The sequence below is a fragment of the Aptenodytes patagonicus genome, chromosome 2 (genome assembly GCF_965638725.1).
Source record: "Aptenodytes patagonicus chromosome 2, bAptPat1.pri.cur, whole genome shotgun sequence".
NCBI classification, from domain to species: Eukaryota; Metazoa; Chordata; class Aves; order Sphenisciformes; family Spheniscidae; genus Aptenodytes; species Aptenodytes patagonicus.
The window spans coordinates 65439327-65466386 of record NC_134950.1 but is presented as its reverse complement, the minus strand read 5'-3'; the positions used below and the strand labels follow the sequence as shown (position 1 = coordinate 65466386).

At 41.9% G+C, this 27060-nt stretch overlaps 1 protein-coding gene across 1 annotated transcript; it reads left to right on the top strand.

Moving 5' to 3' along the window:
- Positions 1-512: 512 nt before the first annotated feature.
- Positions 513-15005, top strand: CYB5A (cytochrome b5 type A). The gene is made up of 5 exons (XM_076330075.1): positions 513-745; positions 8628-8756; positions 10379-10408; positions 12974-13008; positions 13874-15005. Exons 1-5 carry the CDS (start codon positions 593-595, stop codon positions 13950-13952), a joined length of 426 nt encoding a protein of 141 aa, XP_076186190.1. The 5' UTR covers positions 513-592; the 3' UTR covers positions 13953-15005.
- The last annotated feature ends 12055 nt before the right edge of the window (positions 15006-27060 follow it).

Here is a 27060-nt window from a genome sequence, read left to right as displayed (position 1 = left end):
ACCTGCCGCCACTCCCGCGGAGAGAACCGGCGGCAGCCGCGGGGATGAAAGGGAGGGGAAAGTGAACGACCAGCTCGTCGCTATGCGGGCCGGCATTGACCGCAGCCAACCGCTGGCAAAGGTGACGAGCGCTGGGGTGACCTCCCCTCGCGGCACGTTCCGCCCGCCGCGGGTTCGGAGCCCGGCGACGGCCTGGAAGGCGCCCGCGGGCGCTGCCCGGGCGCCGCTCGCCCCTTACCCACCCGCGTGCAGGGCCAGCCGCCGTGGCACCCGCCGCGCCACGTGACCGGCGGCCGAGTCACGCGGAGGGCGCCGCTCACGCCCGCGGGGGGGGGGAGGGGGAGAGGCGGGGCACGAGGCAGCCGACCCACCCCACAAGTCCCGCCACCGCGGTCGCCAGCCCGACGCCTTCTTTGAAAGGCATTTCGCTCCGCCAATGAGGGGGCGGGCGGAGGGGCGGGGCGGTGGCGGGCGGTGATAGGCGCAAGCCGCGGTGATAGACCGCGGCCGCGGCCGGCGTGCGCGCGGGGGACCGTGACCTGTTGCGGAGCCGGCGCGGCTGTGGCTGTTGGCAGCGTCGTGCCGTGGCGACATGGTGGGCTCCAGCGAGGCTGGGGGCGAGGGGGGCGAGTCGTGGCGGGGCCAGTACTACCGGCTGGAGGAGGTGCAGAAGCACAACAACAGCCAGAGCACCTGGATCATCCTGCACCACCGCATCTACGATGTCACCAAGTTTCTGGACGAGGTGGGTGCCCGGGGAGGGCGAAGGAGAGGCGGGGAGCTCGGCGCCGCGCTGCCGGGATGCTGCGGGTACCAGCGCACCCCGAGGCCCGTGGGGCGGCGCAGGCTCGCCGGCTGGCTCCCCCGGCTCCCCGCGCCGCGGCGGGACGCGGGCTGCCCCTTGCGGGCTCTCGTCGGCCTCCCCCAGGCCGCGGGCGGGAGGCGGCCGCTGTGGGTGAGGCACTGCAGGGTGCCGCCCTCGCTCTGCCGCGCTGGTGCTCCTGAGAAACGGCCCCGGGCCTTGGCTGTGGCGCCCGGGGGATGGCGGGGGCGTGCTCCGGGCGCCCCGGCGGGGCAGCGGCCGCCTCTCGGGCAGGAAAAACCCGGGTGTGCCGAGCGCGCCATCCCAAACTCGCCTGTAATCCGCTGCTAGGAACTGCTTTCTCCCTTCACCTGCCTTTAAACTTTCTGCCGTTGCTGAAGTTCCCCAAAGGCTTCGCGCTCTTGCTGCTGTCCTGATGCACTCGGCGTGGGCGTGCAACGCGGTACGGCGAAGCTGCAAAAGTTCAAACTCCGCTAGAGTGCAGCGGTCAGGTTGAATGCCTTTGGTTGTTGGTTTTCTCCCCCCCCAGTTAACGATTGATGTTTTTGATCACTTGCTGGTGATGAACCGTTGATAGTCATGGTTAATAAAGAAGCATTTTAGTTATTGGACTAAAACATTTTTCTGTGGAGATGTAGAAGTGCAACTACTAAGCAATTCTTTTCAGTTTTAAATATAGCTAGGATTTCTTAGTGATATTTTGAGTTTCCTCCCTCACTCCCATTATTCCTAATCTGCAAAGATCTAGCATCCAATTAAAAAGTGTTACAATACACTTTCTTTGAGAGTACAGCTCAGATTGGTAGAGACATGACAGAATTCAAGCCTCAGTAGTTCTGTAGCCTCATCTTGACTTTTGTGGTTGTAAACACTTGAAATTCAAAGTGTAAATTGAACATTTTGCAAATAAGAGGTCGACCGGCAGTTTTTCAAGGGCAGTATTGACAGAGGTAGTATTTCGTTCTTAAGCTGTGTGCCAGCACAAATTTTTTGTCTTTTCAGCAAGGCAGATTGTGAAACTGATCTACTGACTCCTTGATTATTTTTCATCTAGCTTTGTCCCTGGTCTGGTTCATCCTTTAGTTATGGAAATATTTGTTTGATTAGGCAGGCAAGGCCAATTTAATTATAGAAGCCCTGGAGGAGAATGCAGTTTTTCATGCAGCCCTGAGAAGTTGAAGTAGCTGTTCTTAGAAACTTGATCAGTTTTGGTTGATACATAATTGTATAAGCACTTCCAGACTGGGAGGGGGACCTACACCAAAAAAACCCCAAAGTCCCCCCCCAAACCCAACTCAAGAAAAAAAACACACTTGACAAAAAAATCCAGGATCTAACGAGCTTTTGGATTTTAGTTGCACGAACAAGCTGACAGCCTCTTCCTTCAGTAAATGAAATTGGTAATTAAGAGGCACTACCTTGTGCAAATTTCTCCAAGAAAGTCTTCATTTCAGTCTTCAGGACAATGTTGCTAATTCAGCAGCATATCAAAAGAATTCAGTTTGTCTGTAAGCAGTTAAATAGTTGTTTCTTGGACAATTGTGGGATGTCTGATGCACTCTGGTACACACAGGTCAAAATTGAGACTCACACTAAACAGCTTTCAATGTAATATGGCTGGTTTTGAAGCTGAAATTTCTGGCTCATGTTCTGAGATAATAAATAAATGAGATTAGATAACTATTTTCAACAAAGTATCTAAATGAAACTACGCTCCTAAGGAAAGCTCTTGGATATTGTCACGTTCGTTGTGTTGGCGATTTTTGTGATGGAACCCTTGGATTAAAATATTTCATAGGACACTTTTTTACCTTTTGTTTGAATGCTTTTGATACCCGCTTAATTTATCAAGTGATGTGCTAATTCTTTTGAGACTGTGAGACACCCTGAGGCATTTACATGTGACAGATGAGGAGGAAATTGGAGCTAGCCTCTTGCTGGTGCGTTCCAGAGTACGGTAAACACTTCTCAGTGAAGTGGGGATTACATTAGCTGTTTCAATAGCGTTATTGGTCAAACTCAGTTTTACTTCTTGCGGTTCCTTGCAGGAGTAGAAAAGCTTAAAATATTTCAAGAATTAAATATAGGCTACTAAAATAAGTCCAGTAGTACTAAAGAGGATGTACTGCTAAAGTATCACCTCACTCCTGCTCTTCCCAAGTAGTAAATAAGTAAAAGTATCAGTTTACTAGGGAGTGAAGAACTGGGAACAGAAGCTGACTTCACCAGTCCCATTTCTTAATTCAACAAGCAATCTTTCCAGCCACTGCATTAACTTATGGAAATATTTTCTTATTGATTATGAAGTTGAAAACTTTACAGTGCTTCAGTGCTAAAGACACCCTGGATGCTGTCATGCCTAATAAGTGAAAACATGCTGCTGCTTTTCACTTCATTACTGTATTTATAAAGGGTATATTTCCTCTGTCCAGCTGTTGTCTCTTCATAAAGCTTGTAGATGTTTAGTGAAACTTGTTTGGTTTCTGGGAACCATCAGCCTCTGTGAACACTTGATTGAAGTTAGATAATAAATGGATTGGGGGTGGTGAGGCTGAAAAGGAGTGGAGGCATTGCGTAGTGTGACCATATTAACTTGGGTTCCCAAGGGCAAGGCTTAAAAAAAGATCATTTGAAATACAGATGAAGTGCTGGAGGAGGAGAGGATTGTGCACTTTGACACCTTGTCCTAGGGGTTACTGAAGATGAAAATTCCAGCAACTGCTTTTTTTAATATATTTTTTAAATGGTAAATCTCAGGAAAACTTTATAACTTGAATATATTTCTCTGAATTTTCTTTGACTATCAAAGTATATCCTCTAGGAGAGGAAATCCAGATACTGCACTCCAAAAGCTGAGGTATCTGAAAGCTCTTGGCATGAAAGACTGTTCTTGAGACCAGAAACTTGTACATAATCTTTTTCATTCAAACGCTGTTGGACCTGTATTACAGAAGATTTAGGAAACCTTTTCATAGTTCCAGGTCCTACATCATTTAAGGGAAAATAGCTACTAGAAATGCATGTGTAGTCACAGCAGGATCTGATGGCTATATCTGTATTACAGGTAATTACATACGTGAATAATATTAAATGTCAATTAATGGATTAAATATGTTGGTAATGCTTGATAGTATTTCTCCACAGTTTAATAAAGCAATCCCTCTAGTCAGGCTTTGACATCAGTCTTATGAGCTAAACGCGAGTAGCTTGGGCCTATAAAAATAAGAATGAAATGATCAGTGTCCTGATCCGCTTCCCACTGTGGTGAGAGTCCTCCCTATGGCTTTTGTGGGAACTTGGTTGGATTCCGTAAGGTAGGCAGAGAAGCTAACAAGAACAGGAACATCTCTACCTGAGAGAAATTCCTTATTCTGGAAACAAACTATGGTATTTATTTAATATTCAGCTAATATAGACTTTGTTTAGGTTACTTCAGTTGTTGTTGGTGTCGTAATTTAGCGAAAATATTAATGGCCAATGAAAATGGGTTTTTCATAAGGTGTGAACTTGTGCTTTCATAGCACTGTTTCTAAACAGAATGGACAACTCCCACAAAATGTGTTTTGTAATGCTGATCAAATGAAGTGCAGAAAAACAAATATTGTTTTACTCTGTCAGAATGAAAAATGGTCTCTCCACTATGTGGCAATAAGTTACATTCATCCAGTATGGTGATATTGTGGAGGAGTAGCATAATACCTTCCATGTTTAAGGTAATAGCTTAAAATGAAAGGTGCCAGTACTAGCACATCTTGAAGCCTGTCAGTGTGCCATGTGAATTTTTATTTCGGAACCATGCAGTCTAAGGATCAAAACCAGTGTGATCACTTCCTTAAGCCCTGATGAAGCTTGCAGGAAGATTTGAAGATGCTTTGAGAAATAGCACTTCTTAGCGCTCTTGTAAGCAAGACCCTGCAAGCTGTAATTGTTTTGTAAGTGGGGAAATGGGCACCCAGCTACCTGGCATTTCTTTTGCAGTTCATCTAAAACCCTAATGATGGCTTTCAAAAATACACTCTCATAAAGAGATCTACTCTCCTAGGCTCCTAAAATTTTACATGAGTATGGAATTCCTGTCCCGTAACTTAAATAGGTGACGGAAATAATTTGGAGGACTCTTCAGACTACATGTAAGTGCCCTTAAAACAAACAAGTGTTAGTCTGTCTGTCTTGCACAATAAAGCTGAGGTTCTCTGGTTCTTCCTGGCTCTGTTGCTGCCCCTTTCTGCTTCTTGTTCCCTGTAGTGCAGAAAGCAAAACTTGAATTTATAAGACTGCCATTGGTGGAGACCTTTGCTAACCTCCCCAAAAGTTAAATTGGACCCTAGATTTGATTATCCCAGTATGGGAAGGGGGAGAAGGCAGGAATTGTGAATTAGGATAGATATACTTTAACAGAGTCTTGAACTATGATACCAAGAAAGTTGCATGACTGTAGTGAGGGGGAGAAGAGGTGATAGGCGTTCAGGATGAAGTAATCGCAGACTTCTGACCCAGATGAGAGCAGTGAATTTAACTGCTCATTTGCTTTATCTAAAACTTTCTAATGTGCTGCTGTTAGGAATTAGTCTATGCTATGTACTAGTGCTGGCTTTGTACAGACCTCTGTTATGCATGTAACTTAGATATGTATGTTGTTATATTGGGAATGTCCTAGGAATGAGCTAGACTAATCTAACTTACCAGCAAAAGCTTTTTCAGTTCCCTTGAACCACAGTTTTACCTGCAAAAACACTTCAGTTATTTGTATTGGCAGGATTTTGGTTTAGGAGTCATTATCTGTATAGTCTTGTGGGCTTCCAGTTCCAGGGTCTATCCAGAGGCTCTTCATTAAAGTAGAAATTCTGGTAGCAAGCTTTGTTTACTGTGCAGAAGTGTGGACAAAGGCCCTGTATAAACAAACTTTGAGAAACTCATTGAACTGTGGAAAGTGCTCAGCTTTTGAGAGAAAAGTCACTTCTTGCCCTTTGTGAGACGTTGCAGTTGCTCCCTTTCATTAGGAGGCGAGGTCTTTTCATTAATTGCTAGTATTATGTTGCAAGTTTGCATCTAAGCAGAGGTGCCATCTAAAAGAAAAGTGCTTAGCTTTGAAGTACTTTTATGTATGTGTAGTAGGTTACTAGTCACATCTGCTAGATGGCTTAAGTTAGGTCCTCTGTATGTGATTCTCTCTACCTTAGTCTTGCTGATGTGAGGAAAAAATACTACTAGTTGTCCAGCTGTGGTAGCAGAGGTCAGGGTGAGTTTGTCCCCTTCAGCTGATGTGTGATAGCCACTGAGAGGGTTGGTCACGGTCACTGATGCTAATATCATGGTTTTGTAGACAGAGGGATCAGTTACTAATTAGCCCAAAAAACTAATCCTACAGAGAAAAGCTGGAGTGCCTCAGTGAAGTTGCCCATATAGCTAAATGGTTGCTTTGTAGTGGCACAAGGGAGGGATTTGGGAACAAATTAGTATATGATCATTCTGTAGTCAGCAGCCTGTAGGTAGCTTGTTAAAGTACTCTGTGAAATAGTTTTAATGTAGATGCAGTTATACTGGTAGGTATCCACTTGTTTGGCTGGTTGGTGAATTTTTGGGGGGAACTAGTGTAAACCATGTGATCTAGACAACTTGCTGGAGTAACTAGCATTTTATCTACTTGTATGAGTAGGGCCTGGGTTCATTGCAATGCATGAGTATGAGTGTACATGCTACTCATGCTACTAGTGCTTTATGGGTAGTTTAACTTTGGTGTCTTTTGCTACTTGTTGATGTCTTGTTTGTTAAGCATGTTCTCCAAGGAGTTTTGTTGCCTCTTCTGCTGAAGGTGCTGTGTATATTTTTCTATTTTGGGGAGTGCAATTCTTTAGCATGGTATTAAAAAAAGAAGACAAACCCCCAAACCCCATGTTGTTGAAGGAATTCTTTGAAGACTTAGTTGTGGCAATATCTGGGAGAGCCTGTTAGACCCAAGTTCAGCTTCTTAAATGTACTATACATTTCAAGGCACTGAACTTAAGTGATCCCTCAACTTTTGTCCAGTCTTCTTCCTGAATACTTATCAGAATGCATTCAAGGGTAGGATTTTGGTGAGCATGCCATATTTGTATGTCTGCTTGCATAATCTTTACTCTGCATGTGCTCTTTTAACCTTTTTTGGCTCAGCTGCTGTGCCTAATCTCGCTATCAATTGCTTACTCTTGCTTTTGCTTAGTCATGGTAAGGATCCCTTACCCTTCTAGCTGTGGTATCTCGGCTCTTTAAGAAGAGTGTTGGGTTGTTTTGTTTTTTCTTAAAAAAAAAAAAAGCTTTCTTAATTTATTAAAATAAATGTCTGCCTTTAATGCAAAGATTCAAGCTTTGGAGTTTTGGTACTGCTGGAAACTGGTAGTAACAGTGTCTTCCTGATCCATATGAACAAGTCTTATTTTTGTTGGAAGAGAAGGTTTGATAGAGGGTTAGTACGGTGGATTTGAAGTAAAAGCTAACCTGAATTGCCTAGACTAGCAGAAATTTTATGCTATTTCTTTAATCTACTGTCTAAGCATAGCCTTCCTGTTCAGCTATATTCCAGGCAAGATGACCCTAAATAGTAGAAATTGTGTCTGTTTTCATCATTTTAGATCCTGTAGTCAGAAGCATTAAAAACGGAGTTGAGGCTCCAAAGCTTTATTTCTTCTGTCACTGGTAAAGTGTTAGAACTTATTTCATGGTTGCCTTAATCCAAGGCAGTAGTACTAAAGTGTTTTTATCTTACCTAATCATTCCCAGTGTTTACGTAGTAGTTTCCTACTTAGAAATTGAGTGGTGAATTTTTATGGCGTGTTACTTATCTGTTGTATGAATGAGTAACTTGAAGCTGAGAAAATTCACTGAACTGGGAGATGTGATGTATCTTGCAGTATGTACAGACAGAGTTATTTGATGGATGGAGATGTGGAACTGCATGCAGCCCCAAAAGGGTGTCCTGGGGAAGAATAAAAGTCAATGGAGAGCAGGGATTTAGGTTAAAGGAATGGTGATGAGATAGGAGAATACCTGGGAGAATGACTTCTCTACATCTCAGTGGTTTTATCAGCAATGTGGTTTTGGGATTCCATAGTCTGCTAAAACCAAATTGCTGTTCTAGTGTCTTATATGAGCTTTCAGTTGTGCTTAAGCAGTTCCAAAGTAGCTGGCTTACTACATAATCATACAATAATTTCTTTTGGAAAGGACCCTTGAAGGTTATCTGGTCCAACCCCCGGCTCAAACTAGGATTAACTTGAAGGTTGGGTTCCTTAGTGCCTTGTCTAGGCAATCTCAAAGGATGGAGATTCTGAATGCTCCCTTGCCAACTTGTTTCAGTACTTGATTGCTCTTCTCGTGAATAGCTTTTTCTGTTACATCTACCTGGAATGTTCTTGCTACAACTTAGACCTTTTGGCTTTTATCCTTTTGCTGTAAAGGATGCTTTATCCAAAGCACTGTTTGGATAAAAATATACATTTCCTGCAGAAGTGAGAACATGGAATGTAACTTTAGATAATAGTTGGGCTGTTAAAAGACTGATTCCCATAATGTTCTAAATTCTTTAGTTGCTACGGGCAACGCCTCTTACTGCTTCATCGCTGATGGAGTAGAAACTTAGCTTCCTTGGTTTTGGCTTCAGAGAGTACATAAAGCTCTCTAGTTATTCAGAGAGGATTATGTTTGCTCTAAGAAGTCTAGCAGCTGATTTTTGCAAGGGCTTTTTTTTTATTTTTAGAAATGTAGAATTTCCATTTTTAGAATGTGGAATGGTTTTCAGTAATAAATTCAAACTGCTTAAAAATTGCAGCACCCAGGTGGTGAAGAGGTCCTCAGGGAGCAAGCTGGAGGAGATGCTACTGAGAACTTTGAAGACGTTGGCCATTCCACAGATGCAAGGACACTGTCAGAAACCTTTATTGTTGGGGAACTTCATCCGGTGAGTATGTGAGAGTACCAGTACTTGCTGTTTACTATAGTGTTTTTGCATCTAGTTATTACTCTCGTAATTTACTTCAAAATAAAGGAGACCTGCTAGTTTGGTTGGATGCCAGCCCTGCAGCTGTTTGTGGATGGACCTGGACTGGAGATAGGTTCCCCCAATGTGAAGGGGATTTGATTAGTGTAGCATAAGGATGGACACATCTAAAAGTTTGCTGCTTTGAAATGTTTTACAGCTTAGTTCTTGAATAAACTGAATATGGAATCATGCCATTCCTGGTGTACCCTGTGAGCTTTATAATGGGACTCTATAATGCCTGAGGTTGATGTGTCAGAATGTCTAGACCTTTTCATATGCCAATATATGCAGTGATTACTAACAGCTGTTTTCATCATTGTAAATATATATGCCAGGCTTCCATCTGGATCTAAAAGTACAATCCTGGCTCTTCATATGTATGTTTAGAAAAAGGCTACTGTAAGCATCTTCTAGTTTGATGCCCTGTCTTCCCCCTCTCTGGCTCACCCGTTTTGTGCTGTATCCGTGTTTCCTACTGGTAGTTGTCAGGGTTGTTTATGATCAGTTCCCACTGGATCATCTGTCACTTCCTCTTTTCTATACTGTCCTTACCACTTCCTGTACTTCTAACAAGCACCTTTCTGCTGCCTCAAGCTTTGAAGGCTTTATTTCTAGCTACAGGGCTGCTGCCTTGGCTTTCTTCAGATAAGCCTTTTTTAAGCTCTCCTGCATCTTAATAGTTGAAAACCTCTTGTTAGAGACTTAGGCTGCTAGTGTGCCCGTCTGCTCTACTCTACTGCCCATCCCAGCCTCTTCTATCTGTTTTGTTTATGTTTTGTCTTGCATTTGGGTCTTGGGTCCTCTCTTGATAAATATTAGTAGTGTAGCTTCTCCTAATACGAAATAATTCAGCTCTGATGCACATTTGTAACCTTGCAGGCTTGTCATCTATTTCAGATGGCAGTTGATGCCAGCAAAGTTGTTCTTAACCTGGCTGCCAGTCCAGTTCTTCCTTATCTGACAAGTGCCAGTTTTCACTTGGCATGAAACAAACAGCTTCATAGTTTAGTGTACAAATACAGCACTGTCAAGATTATATACCGTTGGGCTTTTTTTGTAATGAATGTGACTATTTCAAATAAAACTTCATGAGTTTATGAAAGATCCACAGAATTTGGGATCTTTGTACTGGATGTTGGACCAAAACTAGTTTGATGACTTTGCCTGATAATAGGAGTAGACCAGGTTGAAGTAAACTAATATGATTGTAATCAGTGTACAAGCTAAGGTTATGTGTACTCTTTAGAGACAAAGAAACTGCGAAAGCATGGGCTCAAGAAATAACGAAATATGTTGGAGGCTCAGGTTTCACTTCTTTATTGTATACTGGGAAGTAGTATTTTAAGGAAGTGACCTTGTTTATGGTAGCTCAAAATCATACACTGACATCTGCTCTTTTGCAAGTCTGTTTCCTAGGTAAAAATAGGTACACATTAACAGAATAGAATTGCAAACAGAATTTAGTGATAAATGTTATTTGAACGCTTTGGGGTTTTGTCTAAATGTTTGGCTTTTCTTTTTTTCTGCTTGTTTTCTTGCAGGATGATAGAGGGAAGCTTCAGAAACCAACAGTAAGTGTGTTTCTTGAAATGCCACATTGTTTCTTTTAGGCATTAGGAACGGTGTCTCTCTGTAAATGGTATACCCCCAGAGGCAAAAATAATTCAGCTTGATTTAAGTGTAGTGTTTCAGGTCATAGATCTCTTAAACCTGTTGATCTGGCTTCAACTTATTCTTCCTGTTAGCTGTTCTTTTCTTTAATTTGCGTGGTTTTGAACCAAGAGGTTACTAAATGTGATGGCATTACACTATACCAAAAAGGTGAGTACAGAATCAGTCAATGGTTTTCTAGTATTCAGTTTAAGAAAAAAATCAGTTTATAGACAGAATGAATTAAACTAACACGTGTTTGTGGGGAAAAAATGTGGTGTTTAACAATATATTGGTAACACTACTAGATCTAAAATATAGAGGCATTTGATTGCTGTATTATAGATCAGTTAATTTGCAATTGTGAACCCTTTTCAAGGTGAAAATACTGTTTGCTTCCTGACTGTTTCAGTAGATTTTGAGTGCCCTGTCAATGCAGCATTGCACCTATTTTCCAATTTTTTTTCTATCTTTGATAGAATAAAGTTGTGTTGGCACTTAACTATCAAACTCATAAAATTCAGATGTCCCTTAAAGGAGCAAGTGTATCAGGGATTAATTTGTACAGTTGCTGCTGCTGTGTGTATAGAGGATGTTTGCTCAGAGCTGGCTTAACAGTACAGCAGTGCACTTAGGAAATAGCTGAAGATTATTTTTAAATGAAGTGTAGTAGGAATGGGATCTTACTCTTGCTGTTTGAGAGATTGTTTCTTAAAAGTAATCACTTTTGTAAGATCTTCCAATAATATGAATAAGTTAAAGGAAAGAAAGATTAAAAAAAAGTATATATACACTGAAATGTTTGCTATAGCAATTATGCATTTTATTATTAATTAAGGACTGGAACTAGTATACTAATAAAAATAAGAAATGGAGTGGTTACTGGAATTCAGAGCTTCTTCCCACCAAGAATAACATCCGCTATTCAGATTTCTATTGAAATTCAGGGTAATTTACACTTAAGCTGTAAAAGCAGCAACCATAAATGCAGCTGAGAAACAGACTGCCCAGTGCAAGTTGTAGTAATACAATCCTTTGATTAAGCTCACAGGAACTTAAACTGTAGTACTTAGCACGCTTTGGCCAAACTAATATTCTCAGTTGGGAGTGAAGATGCATCCAAAAGACTTTCTACTGCACTCCTATTTGGCTTATTCCCTTGTTTTAGTGCTGGTTGTAGTTATCTACGCTACACGTGAGTTTCTCCATCATTCCAGAAGGAAGCCGGAGCGCTTTCCTCCGGCAGGATGTGTGGGTGTAGCTGATAAGACAGTTTCACTTTGCATTGTGCTCTGGGTGTGTAATGTGACAGGTTAGGCCCTGTGTGCCCTGGCTCTCTAGGAGCCGTCAGAAGGCCTTGTGCTTTCAAATGTCCTCGTCCTTCCACTGTATTTAAAGTACCCTCAGTGTACATGTCCAGTGCCATACTGTTTAAAAACAGATTTTTGATGAGCTGGGCCACATTGCTCTTACTGTCTTGGTGTGGGGGGAGCCATCCCCTGGCCCTGGAAGCGGCAAGTCTGTTGTAGGTGATGTTAGTCTTGATAGCGTGGGCACAAGCTGTTCCATACTGTTTGGGTTTGGGATTAGTTTTTCATGGAGGCATTCACAAAACCAATATAGATGTAATGACTGGGTCTTATTCTTTTAAACATGGTATTTGTCACGTGTAAACCTGTGATGATTTGGGTGCTTGAAAAAGTAGCCTGTTTGAATCTGTGAGAGGATGTCAGGAATCTTTTGCTCTTTAAATGAGTTGCAAATATTCTGATACTGAAGCAATTCACTTTTCAGTGATGGATCTTGTACCACTAAATTTTAAGTACAGTTTTAACGCTTGGATCTTCTAAATGCACTTAGGGCCATGTGCAATTAGTAGTATTTAAATTAATAAGTCTTCATATAAATTGTGCACATGTACCCAACTGGGATTTGATCTTGCAGTGCTGCTTTTTCTGTGGAAACTGAACAAGAAGTCCAAATCAATATCAGAAACAACTGTAATAATTTGACTGATTCTTAGACAATCTGAAACACCACACTAAAAAAATGAGTTTAATATGCCTTGTGGATATAAATTAGTAGCTTTCTTCATGTAGGTTCCATATAAGAAATATTTGTATTAATTCAGGGTATTTTCAATTAGATTTTAGGCAAGTAAGGGATCTTTGTCTTTTAGGTGACTAAAACTTTTCAAATGTAACCTGAGGTTGAAGTTAGCTTCATGGAAAACTTGCAGCAAAATTCCTTGTGGTGATTTTTTTTTTAATAACTTTTAATGCAATGTTGACTATAGAAACTGCTGCTAGCTAGCTTCTAATACAACAGTCTGTTACAGGAATTCTGAGAAAATGCTTTCCAAATGCGATGCACTGAGTTGTTTTTAAATTAGTCCCACTTAATGAGTTTTGAGAAATTGAGGGTCAAGTTAAGATGGAGAGGGATGTCTGCCTGATGTAAATATCTCTTTATGCTTTGCTTTCCAGGAAACTCTTATTACCACCGTTCAGTCTAACTCCAGGTATGGTATGACACCTGATGTCAAACTTGAAGTTCCTCATGATTATGTTTCTGAAGCTTAGAAAGCTGAATAGCTTCTATCTGCTGGAAGCTTAGCTGTCAGAGGATGGTGCATGAAAGTTTCTGTTCTACATAAAGTCCAAGTTGGCATCCGCATACCACTTTACAAGCATGTTAGCTTACTGTCTAGATTTTTTTTTCTCACATTGACATGTATCAGTCTCTACCAAATGGTTTGTTGCACAAGCCTTCATTTCTGGAGGCTATCAGGTGAATAGAAGACACTGGTGCCATTGCTGACTTTTTTTTTTTTTACTGACATGGACACTTCACTTTTAAAATTTGCTACAACTGTTGCATCTAAGGGAGATAAGAGGATCGTGTCTATAAGAAGGCAAACCTGTTGGAATTGGGGGGGGGACACACCACTTTGGAACACCACTGAATCAAACTTTATAAAGTTATATCCTGCTGACAACTGCATACTGCTGAAACCTCAGAGGATTGTTCCATGTCCCTCTGAGTGGGGAGCTTGGGTGCTTGAAAGTGTCATGTGATGCTGCTACTTAAATGGCTTTTGAATAAATAATATTCTGGGTAGCACACCATGACTTTAAACATGTCTAGAGTCTTACTCTTCTCTAGTAAGCAAACTTCTTGTAAGCTCTAGTACAAAGACTTAACAGTGCAAGCTTTTTTACTTGGCTAGAGTATTACTGGCCAGCCCAGGTGTTCTGTTGCCCTAACTTTGAAGTATTTGTTGGGATGGGGAGGAAGGACTTCTTTAAGCAATGACTTTTTTCTTTTTTTTTTTTAACTTGCTGGTTGTCACTTCCTAAACTGCTGTTTCAAAAACTTCTTTCTAGTTCGTGGTCCAACTGGGTGATCCCAGCAATAGTAGCAATCATCGTGGCCCTGATGTATCGTTCCTACATGTCAGAGTAAGCGCCTTACTGAGAACTAATGCAAGAGACTGATCTGGGAGAGAATATAAGCAATCCTAACTCAATATGTTTCCAGAGCCAAGCCTGATGTCTGAAGAAAAATTCAACTTTTTCAGAAAACTGAACAATTCTTTTCTGCTGTGCACTTTTCTTAATGTTGCCTTCTTACTTGCTGTTCTGAAGTGATAAAAAGGCAGCATTTCTCTTTTTATATAACAATTTTATTCTCTAATGAATTACTTGATAACTGTATTGGTTTCTGTGTTAGAATATTGTTTTGCATGTAACACTGATTCTGGTTATTTCTCTTTAATCTGTAATGGGGTCCATAGGACTCTTTCTACATATAAATTTTACAGCTTTAAATGACTACCAAAACTGTGTACATGTATTTGTCCATGTACATAACTTCACTTAACTTAAGAAATCATGTTGTCTTCTTAAATGTAGTATGTTTGAATGAAATGCTAATTAAATGTAATGGAAAAAGCCGAGTGGAGTAGTGGATATAGGTGCCTGTAAGCAGTTGGGCCCTACCAATCAGGCTGTAATGAGCTGATTTTTTTTTTTCCTCCCTCTTGACATCTGCTCTTATAGTTGTAGATATTCCTACTAGCAAACTGTTCTGTTTGGCTCCCACTGAAACTCAGGCAAAATATGAAACTGTGTTTGGCCCAATTAGGTCTGTCTCAGTTTCGTGAAAAGTAGCTCTTTTTTGCAAAAAGGGCAGAAAAAATGTTATGTAAATTCCACTACAGGTAATGTAACTGCTACTAAATAATACTGTTCCTGCCAAGCACTCAGGTGACTCTAGAATTTGTTCTGGAACTTTTAGACTTTTATAAAATCTTTAACTTTGTCATGTACATTGTGAGGGGAAAAACTGATACATGGAATCTGTTTCTGACTGTTCTGTGATGTGCTCCTTGGTGCTTTACTACAAAGAGATGACTATTTTCACTGCTAAATACAAGACAACTGAAAGTTTGCGTTTTGTGGTGAACACTTTTAGTCATATGTAAATGATCATGAATAAAAGTTTAATTGCTTAGTCTTGCTGGCTCAAATACATTCATTTCAAACTTTTTTGAAGGCCTTGGAAGGGATGCTCTTGCATATTGGGACATTTCTCTGAAGCGCCTGTTTGATGGTGCATCCTGAAAGTCAAGATACTTCCCTTATGCAGGGAAGTTGCATATAAAAAGTGGGAAAAGTGTACTATGGAGCAGTTAGCATATATGAATGTTTTCATCAGCATAACCTCAACACCAACTAATGACTTAACAGTGGTTTGGCCCTGCAAGCTCTGCCTCCCTGACATACATCAGGACTTCAAACACTATTCCAAGGGCTGCCTCTTGGCAGCACCAGGGGAGATGCATGTAGTTTAGGCCCTGTGTCAAGTCAAATCAAATTGAAAGAGGGTACACTGTAAATACCAGCTTTAAAAAAAAAAAAGGGGGGGGGAGAGGGGAAGTGCTGTGACTTTAGGAGATTGTCTTGTGCATGTGTAGGAATATGTCAATACAGGAATCCTTTAAGAATTCCTTATTGTGGGATTCCTGTTGTGGGATTTCCTTTACTGTTACAGCAAACAAGGAGATCTCATACAGCTTCAATTGTGAAAGCGTTTAGGATCTCTTAGATTTGTATTCATGTGTTCTGTCAGACTTAGTTTACAGATACAGACGTGCACTCAGACTAAATCACATCAACTTCTTTACCTTGGAAATTTTAACCTGCAGTATAAATGGCAGTGTTTGGGATTGTGTCTAGCACTAACTTACTGTGTCCTGTTCTTGCCCTAGCTTTTCCTCTGAATGTGGTGAAGCTGAGTTCAAAAATTCAGGCTTTATTGACTTTACAGATAACCTTTGAAAAAGATAAGTTAATTCTGAGTTGGTATTTAGACTCGTAAATCAAGTTTGAAGTACTGAATTTTCTGTTTGTTTTTAAAATAACATTTAAATGCACATGTCTAGGTGAGGCAAAAAAAACCCCAACACAATAACTTTAGAAAGCTTAACCTTTCATATTTCTTTTTGCGAGAATTTCAGACTGGGATAATTATGTCCACATCAGCAGACAGGGTAGTGCAATCAAAGTGGATCCATGAGGCAAAACACTTCTTGCGGAAAGCCTTTCTTCCATGCTGTGTATGTTTTGGGAGTTTTACTGTAGTATAGCTCTGTTTGGGTCCCATATACTGGATGTTTATTGGGGGCTGGGGCATGTTATGCAATCCCCTGGAGTACCTATGCAAGCTCAGTTCCATCTAAAAGCAGTCCAGCTGGCATGCACAGGGAATTTCCACAACGTGAACCAAAAGCGCAGGCAATGCTTCAAAAACTGATGGAAGTTAAAGTGCTAATGTAGATGCACACAGCTCCTTCCCTCTAGTTGGTCTGTTCGTACTACCTTCTACCAGTGCTGGTGTAAGTTTTTCCTCAGAGGTGGACATGACTCTTTCAGGTTTTTAAACGTAAACTGATAAATTTGTAAACTAAAAAAATAATCAGGCTTACAGTTTTCCTTTTTAATACCCTAAGGTTAGAGCTGCTTTCCATAGGGGTCATGCAGGAGCTTTTATGTGACTTTAGCTTTTGATTGTGAATATGAGAAGAAGAGAAAAGGTATATCGGTGTGGTGAGGAACGAATGACTATGCTATTGAAAAACTAGTCAAATGAACTGAGGATGGTGAATGTTTTTATGGTCTGACAGCAAAAGGAAAAGAATGGGTAGAGTTTGCTTTCTTCTCAGAACAAAATCCTTTGTCCCCAGATCCAATCTGAAGGTACTTGCTCTAATTGTCTGGCAATTAGCTTTAATACTCATTTTTGTTTGGAGAGGCTGGTTTTGGTAGTCGATGCTTTAAATCAGATGTCGTCTCATGTTATTTACTTGTACAACTTCACAATGTTTATACCGCCTTTGTATCCTGAAATAAATTATTTGGGCATTGCATTTTTGGCCTTTATTTGCCTCTCCTCTGTTTTTCACAAGAATGCATAGTGGCAGAAAGCTCCCTTAAATGGAGACCGCCTTGGCTTCCTCTTGGTGTCTGTGGAGTGAAGCCAGCACAACTTGTTCGCTTGCTCCCTCTGCTATGATGAGAAAAAACTAGTACGCTGTCCCTTTCTCCGGCTCGCTTGCTTCGGCACAGTGGTCCAATGCCTTTCTGTAGTGCTGAATGCTGTGCTGCAGTCAGGATTTTGCAGAATGCTAGAGAGGAACTGGCAAGGGGTTAAAAGCTAGGCAAGTGGAAGCTGATCACAAATTGTAAGTCATAGTATATCTTCCTTCAGAGGCAAAAGAGTGGGAAGGTGCTATTGGTTTTATTTTCTGAATGTTTGACTGCTGAGAGTAAATGAATGCTTATAAATTCTTGGCCATTTTGAGCAAAACTTTCTGTATTTTCTGCAGGGCTGGCAATTATTAACCCAAACTCAGTGAGAATGAATGAGCTGTATCGAAGTATCATACAAAACATGTAGAACATTAATAGTATTACAGCGTTTTCTCCTGAATATAGAAAAGGATTTCAGAAACAGTATAGAAGGAACAAGGAGGGGAAGGAAGCTCGTACTCCTGTATGCTTAGCTCTAACGCCTGGCCGGATCTGAGGTGAAGCCAGTAACTGACAGATCACATATTCGAATTTTACTTTTCTCATTTTACTTTCCTTTCATACTACATTACATTCCTTCTCATGATTAATTCATTATGTGTTGAAATATTTTGAGTTTTGAATGACCTGGCTTATAAGTAGGTGGGCAGACAAGCACGTGAATTCATGAGAAACGTTGGAACATTGGATCTCAGTAGATGATTAATGCTGGATTTTCTGTTCTTTCTGAAAACTAGTTAGACTTGTTCTTAATCTTCTTACATGTAAGAGTGTGCATAAAACAATCCTTGACATATTCTTTGCCAGTTTTCTAAAACTGGGGACATAAAATGCAACTGCTGGTCTCTATTGATGGCTGCTAAAACAGAGCTCGGAATGGACTCAATTGCACTGCAGAGTCTCATGTGTAAGGAATAGATTTTGACTTTTATCCTGCATAGTATAATTTCTGTGCCTGTGTCTTATAGTTTACTGCACTTAGGCAGACAGCGTACTGCCAAGAGCTGTCGGTTCTGTTCACCGAGAGGAAAGTAGAATTGTCAGGCAGGAAGAGTTAGACGCAGGAAAACCTTAGGGAAGAGTTTTTGATCTCTCCAGACAGGACACCACAGAACTCACGCGGCCCCCCAGAGTTCAGAAGTAGCACAGTTACCACAGAAATCTCACCCTTTTCCATAGACCGCGGTCTATGGATAAAGCTGATTGATCCTATTGCAGGGTGAGAGCATTCCACAGTATCTCTGGAGTTCCACCCACTTAGGTCCTGGATAAATGCAGCCTCGTATTGTTTGAAATAACAAAGTTTTTACCCGTCAGCTGTGGGAAAATGTCTCTTTAAACAGAACGTGTTCTGGAAACTGCTTCAAGGTCTAGGAGAGGTGGTTAGAGAGAAAAAGGTAAGCCATGCAAGGGGAGTGCTTTCCTAAATGACTTACTGAAAATAAGGAAAGAACATTCTCTTGTCACATTCAGTTGTCCCAGATTTTGGAAGCCAGTTGATACTTGTATTGTCACTCATCTAGACTTAACATGGCTTGCAGGGGTGTCCAAACGGGCATGATAGGTGCGTTGTCTACATAGATGTTGAGGGTGGACATGAAATAAGAGCTTAGCCTGCTGCTTAGAAGCCTGCAGGGTGGTGGATGGGTGACTGGAAACAAGAAGATGTGTCCTATCATTTGTAAACTGAACGGATTCCCAACCTGTATTTATTTGGATCCGTTTTCAGAGTAGTGTTGCAATGAGTAACATTCTCTGCATCAGTCTGAGGACAAGCAATTTATGAATAATAAAGGGAAGTTGGTATTTGAGCAGTCACAGCTTCTGGGATTAGAATGAGAAAACCTTTTATTTTTAGGTGATTCTGCAGAACTACTCTTTGACTCTATTCACATAACAAAGACACTTGAGTAATACAGGTTATTGTATACTTTGTTATCATGGTGAGGAGATCTTCAGACCTGAGGGTATGGATGAACACATTACTAGAATACAAGCTAGGGTGTGTAGATTTAAAGCTAGCTACTCCCTGGTAGTGGGCTGCTCTTAGTCTTGGTTGCATGCAAGATAAGATAATTTATTGCACCTTTGCTGAAGGATATATGATCACATAAGCTTGAGAAGCTCAACATCTAGTAGATGTGTAAGTCTGACCAAACAAGACCTTCCTGCCTCAAGGTCCCATGAGAGTCTTGATCCAGGATGGTGTTCTCAGATCACATCATACAATACACATCAACAGGATCAGACTCTTCACAACAAATTGTGGTTTTTCATACAGTAAGTTGGTATTCACAAATAAGTGTCAGCAGGTGAGAAAGAGTGGGAACAGTCGCTGGAGAAAACAGAAATAGCCTGTGAAGCGAGGACTAATACAGGATTTTCCTTCCGAGCTCTGTGCCCTAACTGCTAAGCTACAGAGAGTCTCTCTCCTCTCCGCTATGAATCCAGCATTGTTTTTTCTCTCGCCAGAACAGATGAACTGCTTGAATATTTACCCTGGTTCTTGGACAAAGTTTTACAGCCTGGGCGAACTCTGGCCTAGTTTAGAGAGAGCTTGGATGCGTCTGCATCATTCCCGTAGGCGTGACCTTACTGGTTTCTGCTGGGCCTCGCTTCTGGTTTGCATGAAGCACATGAATACAGCTCCAGACTTGTCACACGCTTCCACCTGGGAACCTTTCGGTTTGTTCCTGAAGTCGGCGTGAGCTCATTATGAATCCCTTAAAAATAGATGGCCACCTTACTTTCAGCTGCTAATATGAATTTAAAAAAAAAAAAAAAGCATAGGGTTAGCATTAATAACAAATCACCAAACTACATTCTTTTTGCACTTTAAAAATCCACATATTTTAAACCCATCAGTGCAGGGACTTCACTCTTGTGTGAAAAATACCTAGTGCAAACAGATTCTGATCTTGTTTGGAGTGCTCAGTAGTTCTAATAACACTGCTGAAAAGGGTATCAGAAATGGGGCTTGCAGGCAAGCGGGTGAGTCTAAATTCCCTCATAAATACAAACTTGTACATGTCAGTGTTAGATTTTTTTGTTTACTATGTAAACTACCAGAACAATTAAAAATCTGAAGTATGGAGTGAATTAAGACTACAAACTTTGTCTTGAAACTGAACACAGAATGAGACGCCACGTGTGAACGTTGTGATGAACTGTGGCTGTGTGTCATGCTATGGAGTGTTTTTGAAAAGTAAGCAAGGGGAGTACATATGTCGCTTAGCATGCTATTTCTTCTGGCATACTGCACTCTAGTCATTCTGTCTTTTGGCTGAACCTTCCCTTAATAATCTCATTTTGAATCCATTCATACAACGCTATTAGAAGAAGGCTAAATTTACTTTAATACTTGTTTTATTAACACAATAAAAAAGGACTTCTAGGTTTTTAAAGTGTCATATAAGTGTTATGAGTTCTAGTATTCATTGATCGTATCCTGGCGGTGGTGTTACCTTTGGAGATCAGTGACCAGGAATCTCATGAAGAAAACAGGATTTCCACAGAAATTAGATTGCTATATCATAAAAATGCTTTCTTTTTTAATTTAAAACTTTAAATAAACTTTAAACTGAGGCAACTGTTCATTTTAGAGGGATCAACCCAGTCTATGCAACAAAGTGTTGTCAAAATGCTCTGGAATAAGGATAGCCTTCTTCCAGAAACATGTTCGCTTAGGCATACGTATTTTTTAGCATCTTGTTGCATAAATCAGCTATGCGTAGACACTAATCCATTCAAAGCAGCTGCTCGGCATATGACAAATTTTGTCTCCAACGAGTATAACAAAATAGGCACCATCTTTATCAATGTGTTGCACCATAAACAATATAAATAGAAAGTAGTATCAAAACCAGTTTTAGTGGCTTTTAAGTGGCTAAGACATTAGCGAAAGATATACTGTATACCCTGGTTATCATCCTCTTCCTGATTTCTCCATTTCATGAAATAGTTTGAGTCTTACTGTTAAAATTTAATGTGTCCAAGCCAGAGTGCAGGCATTTCATATCTCTGCCCTAGTAATAAAAATTTCATAGAGTACATTCAATGACTTCACAAGGTCAGAACTTGATTTGATTTCCACTCTAAAAGACAAATGAAAGGTTCTCCAACATATTACTTTTTTTTTTTAAACTGTAGTATATCAAATACTGAAGTTTGCATCCCAAAGTTCCTCCAGTTTCTAATGATATTGTGAGTTACCATGTCAAGCAGTTCAGAGATTAGAAGTATCATAGTAAAATAGAAATAGTGTATGGGACTCATCAGGGCTCTTTAAATTGCTGGCAACAGAAAAGAATAAGGAAGGTAAGTGCAAGTTTAGTAAGTTTTAATGGGTAAAATAAAAGTAAGGTTTGCTCCAGGTTAGGCTCTGCAGAGGGACCTGGACAGGCTGGATCGATGGGCTGAGGCCAACTGTATGAGGTTCAACAAGGCCAAGTGCCGGGTCCTCCATTTTGGCCACAACAACCCCATGCAGCGCTACAGGCTGGGGGAAGAGTGGCTGGAAAGCTGCCCTGCAGAAAAGGACCTGGGGGTGCTGGTTGACAGCCGGCTGAACATGAGCCGGCAGTGTGCCCAGGTGGCCAAGAAGGCCAATGGCATCCTGGCCTGTATCAGAAATAGTGTGGCCAGCAGGAGTAGGGAAGTGATCGTGCCCCTGTACTCGGCCCTGGTGAGGCCGCACCTCGAATAGTGTGTTCAGTTTTGGGCCCCTCACTACAAGAAGGACGTTGAGGTGCTGGAGCGTGTCCAGAGAAGGGCAACGAGGCTGGTGAGGGGTCTGGAGAACAAGTCTTCTGAGGAGCGGCTGAGGGAACTGGGACTGTTCAGCCTGGAGAAAAGGAGGCTGAGGGGAGACCTCATCGCTCTCTACAACTACCTGAAAGGAGGTTGTAGCGAGGTGGGTGTTGGTCTTTTCTCCGAAGTAACAAGTGATAGGACGAGAGGAAATGGCCTCAAGTTGTGCCAGGGGAGGTTTAGATTGGACATGAGGAAAAATTTCTTTCCTGAAAGAGTGGTTAAACATTGGACCAGGCTGCCCAGGGAAGTGGTTGAGTCCCCATCCCTGGAGGTATTTAAAAGACGAGTAGATGAGGCACTTAGGGACATGGTTTAGTGGGTGGTGGTGTTGGGTTGACGGTTGGACTCGATGATCTTAGAGGTCTTTTCCAACCTCAATGCTTCTATGATTCTATGATTCCAGGCAGTGGGCACCAGAGACAAAGCACATGGATTTGAAAACTCTGAGAAACTCTTCTCAATAAGTAAGAGTTGCTTTTCTTATGCCACCTTCTGAGTGTCCTGCAACACTTTGCTGGTGCCGATTTTCAAAAGCAGAGGATTACTAGAGTTATCTTTGAGTAGTGACAGTCTTCCTGCCCTGCTCCTTGCACGTTGCAGCTCCTGTACTCTACTAAGCCACCATGCTCTGGCTGCTGAAGCTTCCTCATGTGTCAGAGGGTATCCTTCCTCTAGAGCATTTTGCCGGTGCTTTGTTGCATTGACCAGGCTGATCCCTCTAAAACGGGCACCGTTGCCTCAGTCTGAAGATGCTTTGTAGCAGTGAAGCTGCATTCACAAGAGGGCTTGTGCTTTTAAAACAAGGCCACCTTCACCCACTTGTTCCACCTATACTCCAAGCCTCTTGCAACCTAGTGCCAAGGTAGCTGCACTTCTCAGAGGCACAACCACGAAGGAGACACAGTATTTATTAGAAATACTTGAGCAAAGCAGACAGATTTACTAAGCTAAGGTATCAGGGTCTTAAGGTTGCTTAATGCCAAAAACTAGTTGGATTATTGCTCTGTGCTGCTGAAAGGACCTAGGATAGCTTCCTAATTGTTTATCTAGCCGCATATATATAGATATATGTTAATAACAGAAACAGGGAAAGCTCTCTCAGAAAAATCAATTCTGAAGCTTATCTGCTCATCCATGAGAACTAAGCACTGAAAAATCCTTTTCTTTTTGAAGACGTCTGTTCAATTTTTTACCTAAGAATGAATAGCTCTCTTCTGCCTTCTTCTGTGGGGCAAAACCTGTGTCTGGATTTTGTATCTGTGCCAAAACACAGCTGAGACACAAGTCTCAGCCCAAACACAGAGCTGCTCTGTTGCCAGACAACACAACCAGCGAGGAACAAAAGGTTTTCTAAGAGGTTGAGGTGATCTATTAATTTTTTTCCTTGTCAAGATAAAATTACAGAAATATGTGCCATATGGGGTTACCCGGCTTTTGTAAGTGCTGCTGCTGTGTTTTCTTCCTTCAAAGCTTTGCTCTCCCCAGCATGGGTGATGCAGAGCATGCCACAGGCAGGGATGGCTGGGGAATCGGTATAAATACCCCACTCAGCCCCACTCCCCCAGTTTTACTATGCCTTTAATTGAAAGTTAGGGAGACGCAGAAGAAAACTCAGTGCCTTTAAAAAAATGTTGGGCCAAATGCTGCCTGACCATCAGTTCAGGCTAACTCCCACTGACCTTGCTGAAATAACAGGGCTCTGAGTCATGGAGAGGCTTGGTCTGTGCCCAGGGGAGTTTTTGGATGATTCCCTCATTCTTAGTGGACTTTTTTTTTTAATATTCAAGGTTCAGAGGAGGAAGAAATGCTGCACGCCCACCACAGAAGAGGAGATTTTCTATTCATGTGTGTTTTCTCAATGCTTGCCAGTGCTGGCTTGTTGGCTGAAGGCACTTTGCTGACTCCCTCTGTGGCCAAGGAGTTAATTAGCTACAGCTGAGGCATTTTTAAACAAATGTCCGACTGTAGAGGAGTTGGGTCATAAAGGTGATGTTTTAGGGCTGCCTATTGTTTTTCCATAATTCTTTCTTTTCTGTTAGTATGTCTTTATTTGCAAGATTCCTTTCACAGGCACCTCTGAAGACCGCTAATCTCTCAGAGCAAACATTTCTCTGGGGGCTTATGAGAGGCTGCTCAGGAGTTTCTTTAGAAGGTGTGCCAGGATCAGCTGTGTCACACAAGTGCATGTTAATGAAAAGAAATTCAGTGACCTGAATTTCAGCCCAAGGGAAAGGTGAGACTGTCCTGGGGACAGTGAACTGATTTGGGCTCTCCCTGGGCAGCCCCTCTCCTTTTCCCCACCTGCTGGCACAGCATGATCCTTAGCTGAGCTTCAGGCCCCCACATTCAGGCAGCGGCAGCAGCAGAGGAGGTGGAAAGCTGCAGGAGTGCTGATGTACCAGCTAGACTCACCTCCAGTCTATGAGGCATCATAAAGTTGCACTAAGGGAACAGCAAATGCTGAGCTCCTTGCAGGAATCTTGTTAAGTTGATTAACTGTCAAAAAGGTTTTCTATGGTGATGAGGAATATAGTTATGTCAGGCTGTGGGCTTAACTGGAGAGACATAATGAAGCTGACATCTTGAATGAGAGTAGTGTTGTCTTTTGTTCTGTAAAAATTACCATTTGCTAAAACATCCAAAGCTGAAAGAAGGTGGAAAAAAAACCCTTAAGATCTTTTTTTTTTTTCCAGTGTAATGGTAGGTCAAAATATTTTTTGGTCTTAATAAATTATTTGTAAATATGAAGTGTATAGACAGAAAAGAATATAATGTGTTTGGTTTTTTTTAAGTAAACAAGGTCTTTACACTTGGTTTTGATTCCTTTTCAAAAAGGGGGGAAATGATAAAAAGCTTTTCCCTCCTACTCATTCAATAAATTTTTTAACTCAGTGTCTATGTGTAGAATAATTTTCATATAAATATAAGTAGATAAGGCTTTGTTCTTGATGTTTCTTCTATCTTTTGTCACTGCAAAACTTGGATAAACCTCTTATCCTTTCTCTATCATTGTCCTACACTGGTAACAACAGTCAATCTTTTTATGGTTATCCAGGCAGTTTAATTTATCTTTCCTCTTCTTCCCAGTTGCCCAAGCAGACCAATAATCTCTTGTTTACTTGAACTTTGACTGTGTTCTTCTGGACTGTGTGGAGGCAACAGTCCCGGGCCAGAGTCCAAGGCAAAAGAGTTAAATTGACCCTGTTGCGTGACGACTCCATTCAGAGGTTCACTGCTTAATTAACTATTTCTGTTGCCTAAGAGCCATTGTCATGGTCCAGTATCCAAACTGGAAGGAAAAACGTCCAGAGTAATGCGCTCCCCGAGACCTAAGCCAAGTCCAGAGACACCAGAAAGCAGGAAGCCCAAGGGAAAGGTGAGACTGTCTTGGGGACAGTGAACTGATTTGGGCTCTCCCTGGGCAGCCCCTCTCCTTTTCCCCACCTGCTGGCACAGCATGATCCTTAGCTGAGCTTCAGGCCCCCACATTCAGGCAGCAGCAGCAGCAGAGGAGGTGGAAAGCTGCAGGAGTGCTGATGTACCAGCTAGGCTCACCTCCAGCCTACTCCTACTCATGGGTGTATGCAAGCCCGAGCCATCATCCTTGCCTGCAACCTGTCCACAGCTGGGATTTGGGATACACCAAGGCAACTGATAGGTTAAAAAATGTGGCGGCAGGTTAAGCTGTCAGCTGATGCCTGCATGGGTCACTGAGCTCTGCCTCTGCTCAGGGTCACTCAACAAGGATTGATGCTTTTGTTAAAGTTAGGGATGCCTGCAAAAATGTAGCTGCAGATGTGAAGGGACCGCAGTGAATGGCATTGGTTTAGCTCAGCCACACCTGACAGACCTTTTGGAGCCCAAAGTCTATGCTTTCTGGAAGAGCCCTTCAAAGCTGAGCTATGAACACAACCTTAAACCAAACTCTGACTCCATCCTTAGCCAGAGTCTAGCAACCCTTGCCGCCCTTCACCTAAATACATCCGTGCTTGTACAAGCCATGTGACATCCAAAATCTTCTTATGGGGGGAGGGCAGGGGATGCTGAGAATTTAGTGTTAGTATAACTGAAGTCTTAGCAGTCTAATAAAAAACCTGTTATTATGCAGATCCATTTTTTTTGTTTGTTTTTCAAAACAAGAAGAAAGAGGAAAAAAATTAGGAATATTATTATTTATGGAAAGCCTCAGTAATAATAATACAGTCAAAACTGTTATGCACGCACTGTCTAGGCTCTACCGCTTTCCCCTCGTGTCCCGCTCACCCTTCCACTGCTCCTCTGGGTCAATGGCTTCAGTGGGGGGGAGCGGGTACGGGGAGGCAACAGCATCCCGAGTCTTTCGCTGGGAGAAGTATGGTGGTGGTGTTTTTTTCCTCCTCCTCTAAGAGCCACTTAAGGTCATATTCATGTTTCCCAACGCCTTTTGTGCTTTGTTCTTTCTTCATCGGTCTGCAATTCTATGTTACATCTGAATTTACTATATATGGTGCATTTTACCTATGTTAGGAACTTGTTATTTATTCTTTTTGTTACTTTTTGTTACTCCTAAAATGGGTTTTGTTCAGCTCCCAGGTCTGTACTTCTCTAGCTGACCACTGGTGTGTGGGTTACAGCCCTGCAGCCCTCAGCATTAGCCCATGCCCCGTCTCCATCATCCTGTGCCTGTACTCCTCTACACCACCTCCTGGGACCCCACCTTCAGGGCCTCCTCTCTCATACCATGCCTGCATTACATCATTCTGCTGAGGTCATAAATATTTCACGCTCCACAGAACAGCTGCGTGTTAGTACTATCTGTATAAAAGCTATGGTTATACTGTATGAAGATAAGCAAAGCAAGTTAGGCATAGCTACCTAGTCATTAGAAAAATGGCCGTTACAGCAACAAATCAAACCAAATAAAAAGAAAGCTTCGAGCAGGTCTAGACAAATTCAGGCAAAGCAAGTCTGATAAACCTCCGTCCTGAGGCTCTGCAAAGTCAAAGCAAAGCTTGTGTCCTGTTACCCGCAACAGCTGTGCTGTCTTTACGAGGCTGCAGCCTGCAGTGTGTCCTGGACAACCCATTTTTTAAACCTGGGTACTCATGCTGTCCTGAAAAGTTATCCCAAACCTAATCCTGGTCTAGGCATCCTGTGCAGCCTCAAGTGCTGAAACGTCAGGGTGCCAA

Coding starts and splice junctions, on each gene's coding strand:
- CYB5A (XM_076330075.1), top strand. CDS start 593: ATGGTGGGCTCCAGCGAGGCTGGGGGCGAGGGGGGCGAGTCGTGGCGG. Junction 746..8,627: donor TCACCAAGTTTCTGGACGAG/GTGGGTGCCCGG, acceptor TAAAAATTGCAG/CACCCAGGTGGTGAAGAGGT. Junction 8,757..10,378: donor TTGTTGGGGAACTTCATCCG/GTGAGTATGTGA, acceptor GTTTTCTTGCAG/GATGATAGAGGGAAGCTTCA.